The sequence below is a fragment of the Akanthomyces muscarius genome, chromosome 5, assembly GCF_028009165.1.
Source record: "Akanthomyces muscarius strain Ve6 chromosome 5, whole genome shotgun sequence".
Classification (NCBI taxonomy): domain Eukaryota; kingdom Fungi; phylum Ascomycota; class Sordariomycetes; order Hypocreales; family Cordycipitaceae; genus Akanthomyces; species Akanthomyces muscarius.
In genome coordinates, this window is record NC_079245.1 from 3,324,506 (window position 1) to 3,341,111 (window position 16,606).

At 52.8% G+C, this 16,606-nt stretch overlaps 5 protein-coding genes across 6 annotated transcripts; 3 read left to right on the top strand and 2 right to left on the bottom strand.

Annotated features, from left to right (window-relative positions):
• Window positions 1-2,073: 2,073 nt before the first annotated feature.
• Window positions 2,074-3,084, top strand: LMH87_010438 (uncharacterized protein; the record flags this gene model as incomplete). The annotated part of the gene is made up of 1 exon (XM_056197598.1): window positions 2,074-3,084. One exon carries the CDS (start codon window positions 2,074-2,076, stop codon window positions 3,082-3,084), a length of 1,011 nt encoding a protein of 336 aa, XP_056054631.1.
• A 1,572-nt stretch (window positions 3,085-4,656) lies between these two features.
• LMH87_010439 (uncharacterized protein) lies at window positions 4,657-6,721 on the bottom strand (the record flags this gene model as incomplete). The annotated part of the gene is made up of 2 exons (XM_056197599.1): window positions 4,657-6,347; window positions 6,439-6,721. The coding sequence occupies 2 exons, from the start codon at window positions 6,719-6,721 to the stop codon at window positions 4,657-4,659; spliced, it is 1,974 nt and encodes a 657-aa protein (XP_056054632.1).
• Window positions 6,722-7,866: 1,145 nt separating this feature from the next.
• On the top strand, window positions 7,867-8,487 carry LMH87_010440 (uncharacterized protein; the record flags this gene model as incomplete). 2 transcript variants are annotated; one of them, XM_056197600.1, is made up of 1 exon in its annotated part: window positions 7,867-8,487. In XM_056197600.1, the coding sequence occupies one exon, from the start codon at window positions 7,867-7,869 to the stop codon at window positions 8,485-8,487; it is 621 nt and encodes a 206-aa protein (XP_056054633.1). The 2 variants fall into 2 exon arrangements, with proteins under 2 accessions (XP_056054633.1, XP_056054634.1); XM_056197601.1 differs by having other exon boundaries at window positions 8,269-8,487.
• A 2,090-nt stretch (window positions 8,488-10,577) lies between these two features.
• Window positions 10,578-11,045, bottom strand: LMH87_010441 (uncharacterized protein; the record flags this gene model as incomplete). Its single annotated transcript, XM_056197602.1, has 1 exon — window positions 10,578-11,045. The coding sequence occupies one exon, from the start codon at window positions 11,043-11,045 to the stop codon at window positions 10,578-10,580; it is 468 nt and encodes a 155-aa protein (XP_056054635.1).
• Window positions 11,046-12,122: 1,077 nt separating this feature from the next.
• On the top strand, window positions 12,123-12,979 carry LMH87_010442 (uncharacterized protein; the record flags this gene model as incomplete). Its single annotated transcript, XM_056197603.1, has 4 exons — window positions 12,123-12,176; window positions 12,490-12,602; window positions 12,669-12,766; window positions 12,840-12,979. 4 exons carry the CDS (start codon window positions 12,123-12,125, stop codon window positions 12,977-12,979), a joined length of 405 nt encoding a protein of 134 aa, XP_056054636.1.
• Between the last annotated feature and the right edge of the window lie 3,627 nt (window positions 12,980-16,606).

Genomic DNA, 16,606 nt, shown 5'->3' on the forward strand with positions numbered 1-16,606 from the left:
TATTGTAGTTCGCTTGCATCTTGCCCGTGTGTGGCCACAGCGAGCCTGTCGCGTACCGGTGTAAGCCTTGACACGAAGGGCCGGTTCCGCCAATGCGTCCTACTTGTGGCGCGGCTTACCGTCCTTTTCAATTGGAACCCTAGACTACTAATGCGTATTAACAGCAGCCCTCATACGTGATGACTGATTTGTAGCGCCTCCTACCATAAAAGCGTAACGTTCACTTGCGCAATTTACCATTTAAATTGACCCCGTCTTGCCCACGTTGGATCAGCATCCAGGATAAGCAGGTGTCTACCATGCGTGGGGGGGAAAGAGCGCGGAACCGCAAAAGGAAGATAACGCGAAACAGAATAGGAAAGCCATGGCTTGCCTGTTCTCATGGCACTGCGCGCCATTTGGGAATGAATCGACGGCCACGCACCTGGCCCCGGACTGACAGATCTGCATCGAGCATGCAACCTCTCAAGGAGCAGCTGCATCGATGGAAAGGAAACCACCATTGCCGGCGATCCCATCATCCCTCTCGGCCCTTTTCTTTTCTTTTTCTGTTCAGTCCGCCGCAATCTCTTGCTCAGCTGGTGAACTGTCTAGGGCCAATCGACCTCTGGTCAAGTCAGGGGACGGGCGCCGATCGTGGGGCGGGTCGTCGAGTTTCACATTTAGTTCGAAGCCTTGTGGCCTCGTGGAATATCGGGAAGATAATGCCGACTTTGAGGGACTTGTGGAAATAAATCTCCATTCTCCAAGGAGACTGCAAGTATACTACGTTCTCTACGGCATGGCTGCAGTCGGGCTCGTCCGTCCGGGGACGTGGTTTGGGAGTTTGCATACGCCAGCAATGATTAGCTGGTATTTCAAGACACATGAACAGCAAAACAGTGAGAACAGTGAGAACAAGTCAAAACTGGAGTATAACGCGTCGTGGGCGATAAAACCACGTAAAATCTTATTTGGGTTTGATAATTTTGAATCCTCATACCGGGACCTAACAAACAAGCATGGCCAGGCAAGCTACTGAAGTGTCGCTAATTTTTCACAGTGATTTTCATGAGGCACCTGGCTCGAGCTACTCTAGGGAGTTTTTGATGTTCCAAGTGTTGTCCAGATCCTATCGACCTATGATGAACTGAGAAATGATGGTCAAAAACAGGAGCCGTTATGGAAAACGCTCATGCGCTTGGCGCAACTTTTGATAACCCAAGAACCTGCATCGCGACTCGCCTCAGAAAATATTGTGAATGAGACTGAGAATTTCCCAATACAAGTGTATCGTTCTACTACTTCGACTGCGCAGCTCTCCTGTTTCCGTCCTTGTTCGACCGGGTCTCCAATCCACGGACGTAGTAATTGCTCTGCGGTACCGAACAGGAGTTTTTCCCAATCAATTTCCCTCTCTCCCATTTTCGAATGCTACAGTGGAGAAGTCGAAGATCTCTCAACCGCATCAGTCGAAAGCTCCGTTGACAGCTGCAGCCCGCCAGCCGCTCATTGCCTAAACAGGCAAGTGCTTTTGACGCCGTGATGCCGGCGCCGTCACACGGGCGGACCAATCTGAGACAGAGGGCGCCCCGGACCCCAAAAAAACGAACGGCACGCCAGATGAGTTGACATGTCCTAGTCCGAAATCCGTCCTGCTGATGGACATGTCCTGACTGCAATGCCAGACAACAGGCTGGTGCATCCGCCAACAACCCATCTCTAACACGCTACGCAACGCGCCATGGCCAATTGGCGTGAGCATGTAAGCGACGACGATCCGCGCGCATTCCCATGCCGTCTCACCATACCACGCATGCGCATGTTGAATGTCACGTTTCCATGGCTGTGGTGGAATCTGTCGTAGCATCTGGTAGGATCACGGAGAGAGACGAGATGGATATAAGGACATCGTTTCCTTCAGACAATCTCGTTCTTTTCGTTCTCTTCACTCTTCTCAAGGCCTTTACAACCAGTCATTCCTTTGCTACATTCACCTTTCTGTAAATACATTTACTTCTTTGCACATTTGGTGCCATTCTACACACATATACCCCAAACTTTTCTTCCTCGAGCACGCTCTACATATCCATCATGCGTTCGCCGACTACCTTCACTGCCTTGGCTGCTCTTGCGTCGTCCGTTTCAGCAGCACCTCACACCATCACGACCCGTGCCGACTCTGGCGCTCAGAACGTCGTCTACTGGGGCCAGAACGGCGGCGGTGTTGTCGAGAACAACGACCTAGCCACCTACTGCAGCCAGTCTGCCGGCGTCGACATTGTTGTGCTTTCCTTCCTATACGAGTACGGCAACGGCAACAAAATTGCCTCTGGCACCATTGGCCAGTCCTGCTACATTGCGCCCTCCGGCGAGGGACAGAACTGCGATGACCTGGCCAAGGCCATCGACACCTGCAAATCCAACGGTGTCAAGGTCATCGTGTCTCTCGGCGGCGCCGCGGGCGCCTACTCGCTCTCCTCCCAAGACGAGGCCGAGACCATCGGCCAGAACCTGTGGGAGGCCTACGGTAACCTCAACGGCGCCAACGGCAGCGTGCCCCGCCCCTTTGGCAGTACGTTTGTCAACGGCTGGGACTTTGACATTGAGAGCAACAGCGGCAACCAGTTCTACCCGGCCATGATCGCCAAGCTGCGCGGCAACTTTGCCTCGGACGCAGCCAACCAGTACTTCATCACCGGCGCGCCGCAGTGCCCGATCCCGGAGCCCAACATGAACGAAATCATCACGCAGGCGCAGTTTGACTACCTCTGGGTCCAGTTCTACAACAACCCCGGCTGCTCCGTCGACGGCACCATCAACTTTGACGACTGGAAGAAGAACGTCGCCAACACGCCCTCGTCCAACGCCAAGATCTTCATCGGCGTCCCTGCCTCGCCCCTCGGCGCCACCGGCACCCAGAGCGGCGCCAAGTACTATCTCGAGCCTACGAAGCTTGCTTCGCTCGTCGGTGAGCACAAGTCTGATACGGCCTTTGGCGGTGTCATGATGTGGGCGGCGGGCTTCTCTGATGCTAACGTCAATAATGGCTGCACTTATGCGCAGGAGGCCAAGCGCATCCTCACCACTGGCTCTACATGCTAGATGCTATGATTTACGAATACTACAATTTTCTTTTTATTTTCAATTTGAAGTGGTTGCGAGCAGGACAGCTCAAATATTGTAGCGAAAACAATTGTATATACATAGGCAATGGAGAAATGTACTTGTTCTCAACAATCTACACTTCTAGCAAAGCTGTATGTGATCGCCAGGAACTTACAAGATACATTTTTCTTTTATGCGCTTTATCCAGGCAATATGCTTGAGATGCGCCGAAGCAAGTTCCATCATCTCTGCGATTGGTGCTCAAGCTTTCATATAGACACTCCCGATCACGCGCCCTCATGTACCATGTACCAACACGTTCCTCGACCGAGAGTACCACATCGAGACGAAAGTCTCGTCAAACCCAAAGAGCCACAGACTAGTTCCGAATCAATGCAAGGCTATACGACATCTTATTTCTCGAAAACACTTTCCGATTGACAAGTCTAGAACGGAGTCACCAGTTTTAAAGTTCATCCAATGAGGTCAGTTTTATTACATAGCCTCGGAGAAGGCGCATGGGTAGCCGTTATGCAAGGCGAAGAATTACACGGTGGAGCTGGAAGTGGCGTACTCAGCATCTCTGTTGGGAGCCGTGCCTTCTGCGGCCATATGCCGCGGCACATAGGGCGCGGGCAGGGGTCGCCCGTTGCCACCGTCAACTTTGTGCGAACCTACACGATGGGCATCTCAGCCTGAAGCGAGGGGGGCAGATTTAGATTCGCGCTACTGATTTACATGGCCTTGTGCCAAGACTGATCGACGTGACTGGAAAGGAACCCCGCGGAAAACTATCATATAGCCGACGAGGGACCAGGGTTGAGCGCAGAAGCAGTAACGGTGTTGTCATTGATGACCAATTAAATGGATGAAATGACTAATTTAGTTGCATCAAGCGAAGTAAGTAAAGCTGACAGACATTTACTTGACTTGATTCCGAGCAGAAACATGAAAGGACATTTTCCGCAGGCCATTGGGGTACTCCAGCGAGCTTAGACAATGCGGCATTCACAGCCCTAGCTTAGCCTCAATATACTTCCAGAAACGCGAGAAGCGGGGACGGAAATAAAATGGTATATAGTAGGATAACGCACGCCTGCATGTCGAACAACGCTGCACCCATACATGTGATAGGTCTGCCAAACTCTAAATCTAATGTAACGCGCGGCAGTCACAAATGACAACGGTTTCTACACGAAATCCAATAATCTCGCATAGCTGAGCAAATCAAGACGCTTTATCCCAAATGAAGGTTCCCGTCCGCCAGCACACCGCGTTCTTTTCCTCATTAGTGGCAACAAATTCGCCACCATCTTTATGGGCTGTTTCTGCGATCGATGACCGCCCCCCCCCCCCCCCCCCCCCCCCCCCCGGCCAGCCATGTACCACCGTCCCCGTTCTCTCCCGGGCCAGAAACAAGTGAAGGGGATCCCCTCGCCCCTTTCCCGCGTTACTGTCCCGCAGTTTCTCTCGGTCCCGTGAGGAGGAGGAGGGGGACCGTGCCGTTATGCAATTGCTGGCACAAATAGGACAATGGGTTAAGGGCCAGGGTCTGTATCCCGAGAAGACTCAAGTCTGCCACTGAACAGCCAAGTTTTCAGTTGCACCGCTCGCCAGGTCGCCCTTGCCCATGAACTTGGCCATGCCGGGCTTTTGCGGGTTCGGCACGGGGGCAAAGCCCTGCACAAACTTGCCGGCGCTCATCTTGTCAGGATGGCCCTTGTAATTGGAGCGATAGACGAAAACGTCGTCCTTGACACGCCGGTCGCCCACTACCTTGACGTCACGGCTGTACAGCAGGGGCGCGAGGTTGCTGAAGCGCTGGCTGGTCGTGTTGGAGGAAGGCCCGCGGCCGCCAAACTTGTAGGTTTGGTGCGATTCAGACTCGCCCGAGGTCCTGGAGCCGTCGGGGGCCTGGTAGTAGCTGGCTGTGGCCTTGCGCGTGGTCTGCAGTACGCTACCTGAAACTTTGGCCTTGAGACGGTTGCCAAAGGCTCCGATGCCGTAATCAAAGGCCGATATCCCGGTAACAGTCAAATCCATGCCCTGTTCCAGATTCGTGGTCAACTTTAGGGAATCTTTCTCATTTGATGTTGTGATTTCCATCACAAATGGGTATCTGAAGCCAACGTAAAAGTACGGCGACGAGTCGCTGGTGGCGGTTGATTGGCCTTCGTATATTGCGTTGACAGATTGATCATTTCCACCGTTTGTAATGTTCCCGTCATTCTTCATGGAGAAGCGCTGGTTCCAGGCATACTTTTTCTTCTGGCCAGCAATGGTGAGCTCGGTGCTGACACGGATTGAGCGGTTGATGGATTGCTGGTAAAGGATCGGACCTCCCTTGTCTCCACCCCCAGACGCGTTCAAGCTCACGGGGTCAACGGTGACTTGCGGTGCTGGCCCAGTCGTGGTTTGATTGCCGTCGTCGGTCCATACGAATACTTTGCCGGTCATGATCCAGTAGGACCCTGGTTTCTGTTCCTTTTCGCCCACAATCTGGAGACTAAAGGTGTGATCCGAGCCATCGCACAGCAAACCAAGCCAAGGAGTGATGTCAATCTCATTCTCTAATAGATCAAAAGCTTGAATGCCCACCATAGGCCGGTGAAGAGGTGGGGATATCCCACCGGTGAAAACAACGGGATAAGGCCAAGCAAGGCCCGCGATCTGCCCGTCGATGAGGAGTCTGGCCTCACGAAATGCACTCTTCCCAAAGTAGCCTGTGGCATTGGCTTGAATAGAGTCGGGGACGTTGGTTTCCCAGAACTCCTCGTCAGACTGACCGGTGGCAGAGATGGAGACAATCGCGCGGACGGCGGCCTGAGGGATCTTGAGGCTGACAGAAGTATCGCCGGGGTAATTAAAGGCACTGCTTTTTCCGTCGCTGCCTCTTTTCGCTGAAATAGGCATGATCTGTGATGCAGGGCTCTGTTGATCGTCTTCACCTGTAGCCTTGACCGAGAAAAACGTGGCCGTCAATGTGACATTGAACGCGCCCGTGTACTGGTCGTTGACGGTATTACCGAGGTCAAAGATGAGCTTTTGCTGCCCCTTCCACAAGCTGAGATAATTGGTCATATCCTTCCAATACGTCCATGAGATGCCCGGATGTGACTTTGGCTCAGCGGTTGAAGTGCGCCATACCTCGATGTCACCTAAATACATGATGGCGAGACGATCAAACTGAACACCCTCAGAGACAACCGTGAGATTCATCGCGACACGGTTGAAGTCACAACTGGGAGGAGAATAGTCGGCTACCCTTCCCACAACATCCGCATGATTAGTCGAGGGTCCGATGAGAGCTAATAGTTTGGCCATCACGACTGGCAGAACTTCAGCACTTACAGACATATGGATGGCCATAACTGCTTTGAAACGAATACGTTATCAACGTTTGCTGACAAGACGCGACAGGCTTCTCAGAGTTGTTTGCTGGCCCAACAATATCTGTTCCGGAGACGAGACCCTTATCAGAGAGAACCGGGTTACTGACTTGGAAGCACTCTAGAACAGACGCTTGGTCTTCGTAGTCGAGTGCCCTCGGGAGGACAGTGGCTGCCAGCGCGGTTTTCGCGATGGCCGAGAGCGTGACAACTGCCAACCAAGTAACGCGCGCCATTGTGTTCATTTACGGAAAAGTCTTGTCTACCAGCAAATAATGAAAAAGACGCAGGAGAGGCGCCCGAATCGCAAGTTCGTCTTTCAAAGCCCGTTGAAAAAAAATTGAAATGTCGAATGGCTGTGAGGGGTATACAGGCCGTGCGTGAGATGCATATAGGGTCAAGTCGATCAATTTACAAAGCATGCAGCTAAAGACAAGGGCCTTTGATAAAGTACCCGGCCACAAAGTAGCCGCCGGCCTCCTCGTGAAGCACATGTCTGGAGTGAGACAGACAAAAGGGCAGGTCCAAACTGAACTTGGCAAATTTGGAGTCGATTCCCTCATTGACTTTCATTTGCGCGGGCACAGAATTCCAGGCGCGCCTCCAATCGCGTTGCTCGTGGGCTCTCAGTGTAAGACAGTGTCTCGGGCAGCAGGCTTATCAAAGCACCACCAAACCCAGCACAAAGGGGAGGAGAGGGAGTGAGAGACAGATGACAGGTAGAGGGCGGCCTGAATTGGAGGGATTTGAAGATTGAGCTCGAATACTGAGTGCACTCCCTCGACGTTCGTGTCTTAATAGTCCTTGGACTTTAGTAGAGCCGAAGTGGCGGCCAAGAAGCCTCCGACGTGCCTAATTGAGACAGCTGGTTGGCGCTGGTTGGCCGGCCCTGATGGGAACGTCGCACTTTAACTGTGCCAGTCCACTGAAACGTCCCCTTACGGGCCAAGCAAATCGCCCTACATAGCTAACTACTACACTTGCGCTAATGAACAAGCCGGTGGACGAGCCGGTGGACGAGCCGATGTAGCATGCCAAGTCGTAGGAGTAACATGGACCATTTTTTTTCACATGAGATTAACGATGCTTTAGATTGACGCCTCCGAGATGGCCGAGACCGAGTCGATACAGTCGTCCTGTCGCTCGTCAATAGATCACCCGCTGCTTTGTGGCTTTCTTGATAATTCTGGGGCATTCTGGGGCTAACTAGACCAACAAGCTTGTCAATGGATAGGGCGCGCCAGACCATGTCGTCAATGGGCCACTAGCAAACTAACTGATAGCGGACAAAGCCCGCGCAGTGAAGCCCGGGATTCAAAAATGCCAGAGCCGCGCTCAGTCTCTCTGCCTTGCTGCCTCACAGTCTTCGTTTCTGCAGTATCGGACAAAGATGATTGAGATTCGCAAAGCCACCCTGGCAGACACCACTGACATCATCCGCATTGGCCGGGATGTCTTTGCTGGCACCTTTGGCCACTCCGTGCCGGACGAGGAGCTCCTGGCCTATCTGGATTCCGCGTATACGGAGCCGCTCATCACCGCCGAGCTAAAAGACGTCACCAAAGACATTTTTGTGGCAATCCACCACCACCACCTCGGCTCCCAGTATACGAGCGCGGACTCTACAGACGCTGCCAAGTCCAGCAGCAGCAGCAGCGCATCGAACGATGAACAAGGAGGAGTGGTAGTAGGCTTCGCGCAGCTGACACGGGGCAGCTCGGCGGCGGAGCCCTGCGTCGCCAGCCTTGCCCACGTCGCCTCGACGGTCGAGCTGCAGCGGCTGTACGTCGACATGGCGCACCACGGCAGAGGAATCGGCAGTCGGCTCGCCGGTGCCATGGAGGACATTGCCCGCAGCGAAGGGTTCACGCACATGTGGCTTGGCGTGTGGGAGGAGAACAGCGCCGCCGCCCGTGTGTATGCCAAGCTGGGCTACTCGGCCATTGGGTTTCACGACTTTACGGTGGGAAGCATCGTGCAGCGCGACGACATTCTCATGAAACAACTATAAAAAAAAGTTCATCATTATTCAAAAAAAGAAGGGACGCCGTATAGAGCAAAGCCTCGGATGGCCGAAAGAAGAAAATCGAAAGGAAAGAAAGGGGACCCCTCCCCGTTCCAATAGAGAGAGAGAGAGAGAGAGACGCACACACAACACTTGCATCCGTGTTTGCCTAGCGACTGCCGAAGACGAACGACGGCATTGAAACGGGGAGCGGGGATTTTGCATCTCCGGGCTGCCCAATCGATGGAGATGAGTACGGAACGCCAGATGTGCCCTAGGTGTCGGAAGCCAATGGTTCAGCGGAATTCAAGGCAAGGAGGGGTCGTCGAATGCAACGGTTTCAGCACGGAATGTAAAGAAGAGGGGGAGGGGGGCCCAGGTCTGTACCTGGCCGCGGACCTAAGGGTCCTCGACGTAGAAGCGCTCGGGAATAGATGCTAGAACATTCAAAGAACATTTTCAAAGCTCGGGTATGACTCGGACAGTGCCCACGTAGCCCGTCGAAATTTTGACAACGACAGGGATGATGGCTCCTCGTAAAACGGCTAGAGCACCGTCTTCCTGCCATCGCCCGTACGAATACACCGAGGGCCGCTTCTCGCTTGCATCTTTGTTCAATCAAATCCACGGGTCTGTGGGTTATGCACGGAGCACATGCAAGGAAGGCTGCCAATTTAAAGTTTGACAGGCTTCTACTCGAGAGTCTTTGTTCGCCACGAGCGGTGGTTGGTGGTGGTGGTGCTCTCTACACAGTGACAGGTTGAGCGTTCGCCACTCGATTGCGAAATCGACATGCCCCTGTCCGTTCTTTTTTCCATTTCCACAATTTTCTTCTTCCACCGCTCCTGCGCGCTCAGGTCAACATCTTGGACGATCCTTTGTTCGACCCGAGTTGCCGGGACTGCGGCCAATCTCGCACCTTGACAAGAGTCCATATTTTTTCTTCGTCGTCTATCCAGTGACATGCGTGCGCAGTGCATAAAAAAAGTAGCTTGCTTGCTAGTCTTATTTTTCGAGTCATTTTCCAGTGTCAGAGCACATTGTATTGCTGTCGCACGTGGTTGGTTCGAGGTGCGAATCCTATTCTTGTCAGTGGTGGCACGTTACATTCTGAGAACCAAGTGAAATGAGAGCAATTTCAATGCGCCAAGTGTTCACTATCAGGCAGTGGTATCAAGTACATGAGGCAAGTCTTGAGTGAAGTAAAGTTTTAAAAAATTGAACTAGAAAGATTTCTTCAAGAAAAAGGGGGTATCATGGTTCCCATCTCAAGTGCATTCACCCAACTAACCAACTAGCCAAGTATGCTTCGAGGAAACTGCGTACATTCAAATTGGTGCATGAAGATAGAAATAGAGCAAGTGTATGTGAAATAGACAGATATCCCCCTGTGGTGAATGCAATGCGTGAAAGAATAAATGATGGTCATGTCTCGTAAAATAATTTTGGCCGACTTGGGAATACATCCCGTGGACTACCTGTTGGTGGCACTGTCGTGCATCTGTCCATGTATAGCAAACTGATGGCCATAGCATAGCCTTGTTGACCGGCTGTCCCAAGGTTCCCTTTCCGGTTCGGATGTTCAAATCGGTAGTTGCAACGACCTCCGGAAAGCTTCTGCACCAAAGACATATCCCTGTCTTGGCTGTCTTGGTTGCCATGTATCGTCATCCTTGGCAGCGTGGGGGTGCCTCGTGGTGTGATGTGCAGCCTGCAAGTCTCAGTCGCTGAGAGTTCACAGGCGCATAGCAAGCGAAGTCATGGTTCGAGGGAGAAAAGGAGCAAGTGCGCCAGCCTTGTATCGCTTTGCGCTACCTGTTCCACTCGCAGAGTGGCCATCGTGGGGGTCTCTTGCTTCCTCCTGCGTCGTTGCATTGTCTCGAGCACTGGCGAGCGCAACGTTGCGATCCAAAGCCAAACGCCCAAGAGTCGAATGGATGAGCAAAGATAATGTTGGGAGGAAATATGTAAAATGATGCAAGGGAATAAATCGCCTGGTTTTTTTGGTGCATGCGTGCCGGGTCTCTTTTGGAGTGGCACCCTCGGGCGGGCTGGTGGCGTTGTCCGCCGTCAGTGTAACGAGCAGGGCGCACTTCTTAGGCGTTGGTCTTGTCCCAGAAACGGGCGCGAGCAGCGGCGGCAGCTTTATTTCCGGTGAAACGGTGCTGGAAGTAGTTGAAGACGGAGAACTCCTCGCGGGTCATGACATAGTCGTCAGGCTTGGCCTGGATCTTGCTCCAGATGTGCGCGATTGCTTGGTCGAGAATCTTGCCGACGGTAGGGTCCGAAGCGCCAGCAGGGCTCTCGCGGGCAATCTCGAGCGCCTGGGAGACGTCCGACATGGCGGGCTGTGAGGAACCCATCTTCAGAGCAAATGTAGGGCTGGTGCTAGGGACGCCGGCAACGAGGGAGTCAGGGTCGGGCAGACGGTGAGGCATGTTGGTGACGTCGTCGGTGGAAGAAGGAAAGGTGGAAGAGGCGTCGATGTTATGGAAGGAAGTGAATAGGCTCTGAGGTGAACAGGTGAGAGACTGATGAGCTTCAGGAGGAGTAATGGTCAACATAGGATTTTAAGATTGGGAAAGCAGCGAGGGCATGTACTATTATATGTGTAGCTTGCAGACAGCTTGCAGCGGGCTCAGAAGTGTGATGGAGGAGGGAGTGTAGGCAAGATTGTGGGTGTGGGTGTGTCGGGTGGACTGGAGGGGCGTGAGGGTGTATGGACAGAGGCGGTTCCTGAAGTAGTCAACTTGTACTGGTAGTGCTCACAGTACTTGGAGTACCTCTGGTACTTGAGTGCCGCTAGAATTTGGGCGACGGAGAGCAAGGGGACCCGCGGGGCGGCCTGGGTGTGGAGAGGGTGTGAGGAAGGTTTGTGAGTTCGGGCGGAGTGCAAGCCTGGGACTAGCTCTCTGTTCTGCAAAAGCAACTAGAGACCGAAAGTTGGTTTCCAGCGATCAAACTGTGGGTGCGAGGCCAAGGCAGGTGGCAGTCAGAATTCAGGGGATCCTCTGCACCTCTGAATGGTGGGGGCAAGACTGCTGCTCGGCGCGAGTGTGTGCTGGTAGAGTCGTATCGCTGTCGCACTTGCTTTGCTGGCAAGCCTTGTAATTAACTAGTTGTAATGACTAGCCCTGTTTTGTGCTCTTGTCAGATAATCCGGCTCACTCAAGGATGGTGGCGTGTAGGTGGGCGCAAATGTGATACAAGATGGTCGCAGGGAGGCCCAGGTTGAGATGCAAGTCCTGGGGTATGACGAGATGGTTCTGCCCGTGGCTTGCGGACTTGCAATGTGTGGTTGTGCTAGTTCAACAGCGAGTGGTGGTGGTGGCTCTTGTGAAGAGGCTCTGAAGCGTTCGCGTTGGGCGCACCGGAGGCTTCTCAGAGTGGTACGTGTGCGTTTTTTAATGAGCGGGATGATGACGAGGCGCAAAATGCGTTAACGGCTGAAATGATAATAGTAATACGTGTCAGACTCTAGATACTGTAGAGCTGTCTCTCATATTGGGTCGAAGCAAGAGCAGGCATATATATGGACATGAATATACAGAGTTTCGCCAGGATAGCAGGTCGAGCCTTCCGCCTGATGCAACTCTAATTTCACGAGAATGCTTATTCGTAAATTTAAAAATCGTCGGAAAATGCTGGCGCAGCCTGTTGCTGTTGTCGAGAAAAAGTCTAACGGCCGCGCCAAAGTAAGACGATGCTGGGGGCCAGCCTGCCAACAGCGACCCAGTCATCGTCGGTGGGAGCAGAGCGAGGGAGAATGGCAAATACGCTTTTCTTCTTGCGCGCGTTGTTGGCCACATGGTCACTCCATATGTGTGCCAACTGACTAGCTGCCGTATAAGCAATCCACGAATCAGGACGCTGCATTTTCGTGCTAGCCCCTGCTTTCGAAAGTTTGCTTTTCTATTATTTGCCTTCTCGGCCAAAACATGCTTTGGTGCTAGTCAGAAGAAATGCCTGGCCAAACGCTAAAACCACCGCAATCCCAACAGCCAAAAGCTTATTGCGGGCGGCGGCGGCCACAGGAAAAGAGCGGCGCCAGCGGAGCACCTGGGATCCGAAGAAGCTTGTCACTCTGAGACCTTGTCTCTTCACTTCTGGGCGTTATTGCGGTACGTATGCCGGCTTGCCGCCCGCCACGTCCCAGCCGCATCATCCTCATGTCTGACTTGTCTTAGCTCTCTCTCTCTCTTCCGTGAAACCCGTCGGGGAACTCAGTGGCCACCAAATTTGAGCAAAGTGCGCCTGCTACTAAAAGAAGTAGCCACACTGTTACGTGCGTAAACAAGGCTCTGGTCAGTACTCAATAGCATTGATGATATAGAATATAAGCAAACAACATGGAATAGAGTTCGCCTGCGCATCACTAGACGCTGTTTCCCATGTTTTGGGATGCCCTTCTGTTATACATGGCCCTTGCCGAGAAGCGCGCCATACCTGCCAAGCTCCGCCAAAGTACAAAGAGTCGAGCGTGCATGATACAATCTAGAGCGCATAAGAATGCAACAGCAATCAATACAGGGGAAAGCTTGCCTTATTAGATGGGCTCGGTGAAGGCTCGCGACTCCACACATGGCTTGTACTTGGACGTAAATGAATCATACTCGGCGCCTGCCTGTGGAAAGGAGCGTTTGACATGCGGGCGCACATCTTAAAAAAGAAACGTTACTCAGCAGTCGCGGCATTGACAGCGAGCAAGATTCCACAACATACTTCCTCCAGTGCGGGCTTTGAGCCGAAGCGACGGTAATTACTCAGGTTGCTGAAACTAGAGACGAAGGTTTTCTTGGTAAATCTAAAATTACAGTTGGTGCTGATGAGGCGAAGCTCGAAATGTCGGCGTGGTGCTCGTCACCAAAAGCTAGAACCCCCACGCAGAAGTAAGCTACTGAGTTGTGAGCTCGGCTCAGGGAGCAGCTCCCCAATGAGATAATCGCCGTGCCGGATTTGGCTTCTGACGGAGAATCCCCGAGGCTCGCCCCTTTGTTCATCCAACACAAGCAAACTACAAAGGGCAGGATACCCAAATTTCAGAGTTTCTGTGCTGGGTAACAAGCCCACTGGGAGGGAGCAAGAACCAGAGCTGGGGGACGGGTGGGCAAGCAAGGCCGGTCCAGCGAGGTCTGGATCGAGGCTAGAAGTGTTCTTTGCAAGCTTCCATAAGTCTTCTATTTTACTGTGGCCCCTCCCATCCTCCAGCCTTAGCCCTGGTCATATACCTAATAATACAAGACGCTGGCAACTGTCAAAACTCATTAAAACGGCACCGGCTTAGCCGGCTCCTCCAGGCCGAAACGTAACAGAAGGCACGGCTGGCCATTGCATCCACACAGCTTTCTTCTTTGTCTCCATCTTGCTTTCATTAACCCACAAAGTCCAGATAATCTGTGCCCACGCACGGTACACCAGTGCTACTCACTGGGCGAAGCCCTTTACTGTGACCCAAATCCGAAGCGCTTCGGAGGACACGGCTGCCCGCAGGAGTCGTGGGCACTCTTACACAAGAGCATCCTTCGGTGCGACTTGCCTACACACTGCGTTATTTTCTCTCCCACCACCAGCAAAACCCTGACGCCCTGACTCTTTCAAGAGTGGCCACACACACCCAGGGGAAATTGTGATAAGCGGTGCAGTTCCGATACAGTGGTCCGCCGCATCGGTTTCTGTTCCAGGCTCGAATCTTCATCCTGTGGTTTGTCTCGACTACTTTGAACCAAGTCGACGTGACAATTGCCCTCATGGAAGAAACAGTCATCTCTCCTTGGAGCCTTGCAAAATGCCAAGTTGGTTACAAGGCATTAGAACTTGGTGATTGCTACTAGAAACAATGTTTTGTTGTAACAGACTAGTCGATCCATGTCAAACCCCGACTGTAGACCTTCACAGCTTTTAAAGACGGAGGACGACATAGAGGCCACAATCTCGCCTATCTGCAGCATCAGCCTCCACTGGCAGAACTCTGCCCCATTAGATGAAATTTTTTCAATTCTTTCTTGAATCGTGCATGTTACGTTTTCTTACCGACAACTCTGGTTCCTGATCGGCTCCATCCCGTGCGAGCGGCACGAGTCCCAGCCGCCTGGGTCATTTCCAACGGCCGAATGTATGGCCAAACCGCCTAGGCTCGGAAGGGATTTGGTGTTGGAGCCCCTCCACTCTCTTCCCCTTCCTGTGAGCCCGACTCGGTGGTGAAAAGCCCTTTGCCTCCGGCCGGCCCAGAGGGCGCGCCATAAATTTTTAAACTTTACGCTTGACCCGCTTCCTCTTTGTCAAAGGAAGCCAGTTGGTCAGGCTTTCGTGGTACGGATACTCTCCGTTCATTCAAGAGGGCAGGAAAAAAGGTTCTGACATTGTCCCTGACGAAATATTGCGGACCGGATGCAGGTGCCTGACTTGTGCGGTGACTGGCGCTTCTAGAAGATGGTGTCTCCAAGATACGGGCCTGTGACGGCAGCCAAGACAGATTCTACATCTGCCCCCCGCGGCTCGGCGGCCGCCGCATCTATCTAGCAGCGTCGTCTCAATTTTCCCCTGCACTTGCTGGGGGGGTGGACGTGGACTGCAGAGGGGCAGTGACATGCATGTCCGCGTCTCGCCACAATGCCCAACGGGGATGGATAACGGCGCTGCAATCTAAGTACACTTCGCATTCGACGGCAGGTACTCCATACATGCAGCATGTCACCAGAGAGGGCTTGCGATGACATGCAGGCTAATCACAAATGTCATCTGGCGTATGGGGTAAATGCCACTCAGCATTTAGTCGCATTTGGTCGCATTTAGTCGCATTTAGTGACATTCACAGATTCATCTGCTTGGCACTAGAGTTGACCCCGTACTTGCAGAAACGATGAATCAGTTCCCCAATAGCTTGATTCTGTTGCGGAGCCTCCAACCATCTTTTCTGTTTCGCTCAGAGACAAAGCTCCCCTTCAAGGTACGGGACACATGTGCCCACTCATCTCAGTCACTCCCACACCGTTACTGGGCCGCTGGGATATCTCTTCGCCGCCTTGACCCCTTCGGAACGCCATGCTCCCGATGCAGGGCTATGGAGTGCCGATCAAGTTTTCTCAGATGCTCGCCTTTGATTCCCTTCCTGAGGATCGAGACTAGGTTTTTTTTACTTGTTTTATCCCTCTTTTACTTAATTTGCTTCGCAACCATCCGCCATCTGGTCGATCACATTATCTAACAACTACATACAGACCACGGCTAGTATTGCGGCAAATCGAGCTGAGACATGTCATTGTGGCTTCGGCCGTGGCACTCACTAGCTGCCAGTCTTTTTTTTCGATTGTGTTCAGTTTACGGCATGTTCCGTACCTGCGACCAGGCTGCTGATTTGAAGATACCCTCTCGCAATCTCGTTCTCTGCCCAAGACCAGCAAACAGTACTTCTTTTGGCACAGAACCGAATCAGCTAAACGATGGAAGATGCGCTCGCGACTCGTACTAACTGGCGCTACAATGCAATACGCGTGTCTTTCCTCTTGATATGGAGCCAAGTCGATCTATGAGCGCCAAACGGTCACCCACCATCCGCCTTGGTAGCGTGGGGTCCTTTTGTCCTGCCTTTTGCATCTCCGGCAATTTTTCGCCCCCGTGTCAGCAGTGACATACAGTAACGTAGCCCTCCAAACTTTGTAGCATCACCATTCTCCCACCGTCAGGAGTCGAGTACGAGCTACCCAACCATTTAGCACAAGCCCTACCGCTAGGGCGCTGGCTGGCAAGTACGTCCCTGGCGGCTTGGCCCAAACCGGGCCAATGCCCGCGCCTTTCATTGTTCGGCCAAGAGCAGGCCCCCCTTGTAAACTTTAAATCTTTAGCGGCTGTCATCTTTGGTGTGCTAAATCATTGAGACTGTCCTCTATTATTCCACCACCCTTTTCTTCTTCCTCGGCAAAGTTCCATAACTAGACAACACATGCGGGCACTTGACTCAACCCAAGACTCGCGGACGCTGGTTTCAGAGCCATAAGCGACGAGCCGACGCCCGGTTAATGAATTCCGGCACGATGCATGGGAAACGAAAAGAATTGGCAACGGCCCGCGTGAAGCCGAGTGGCGATCGTCTGTTGTGACCCCTGTCCGCACGGATGATTTGGGGTAC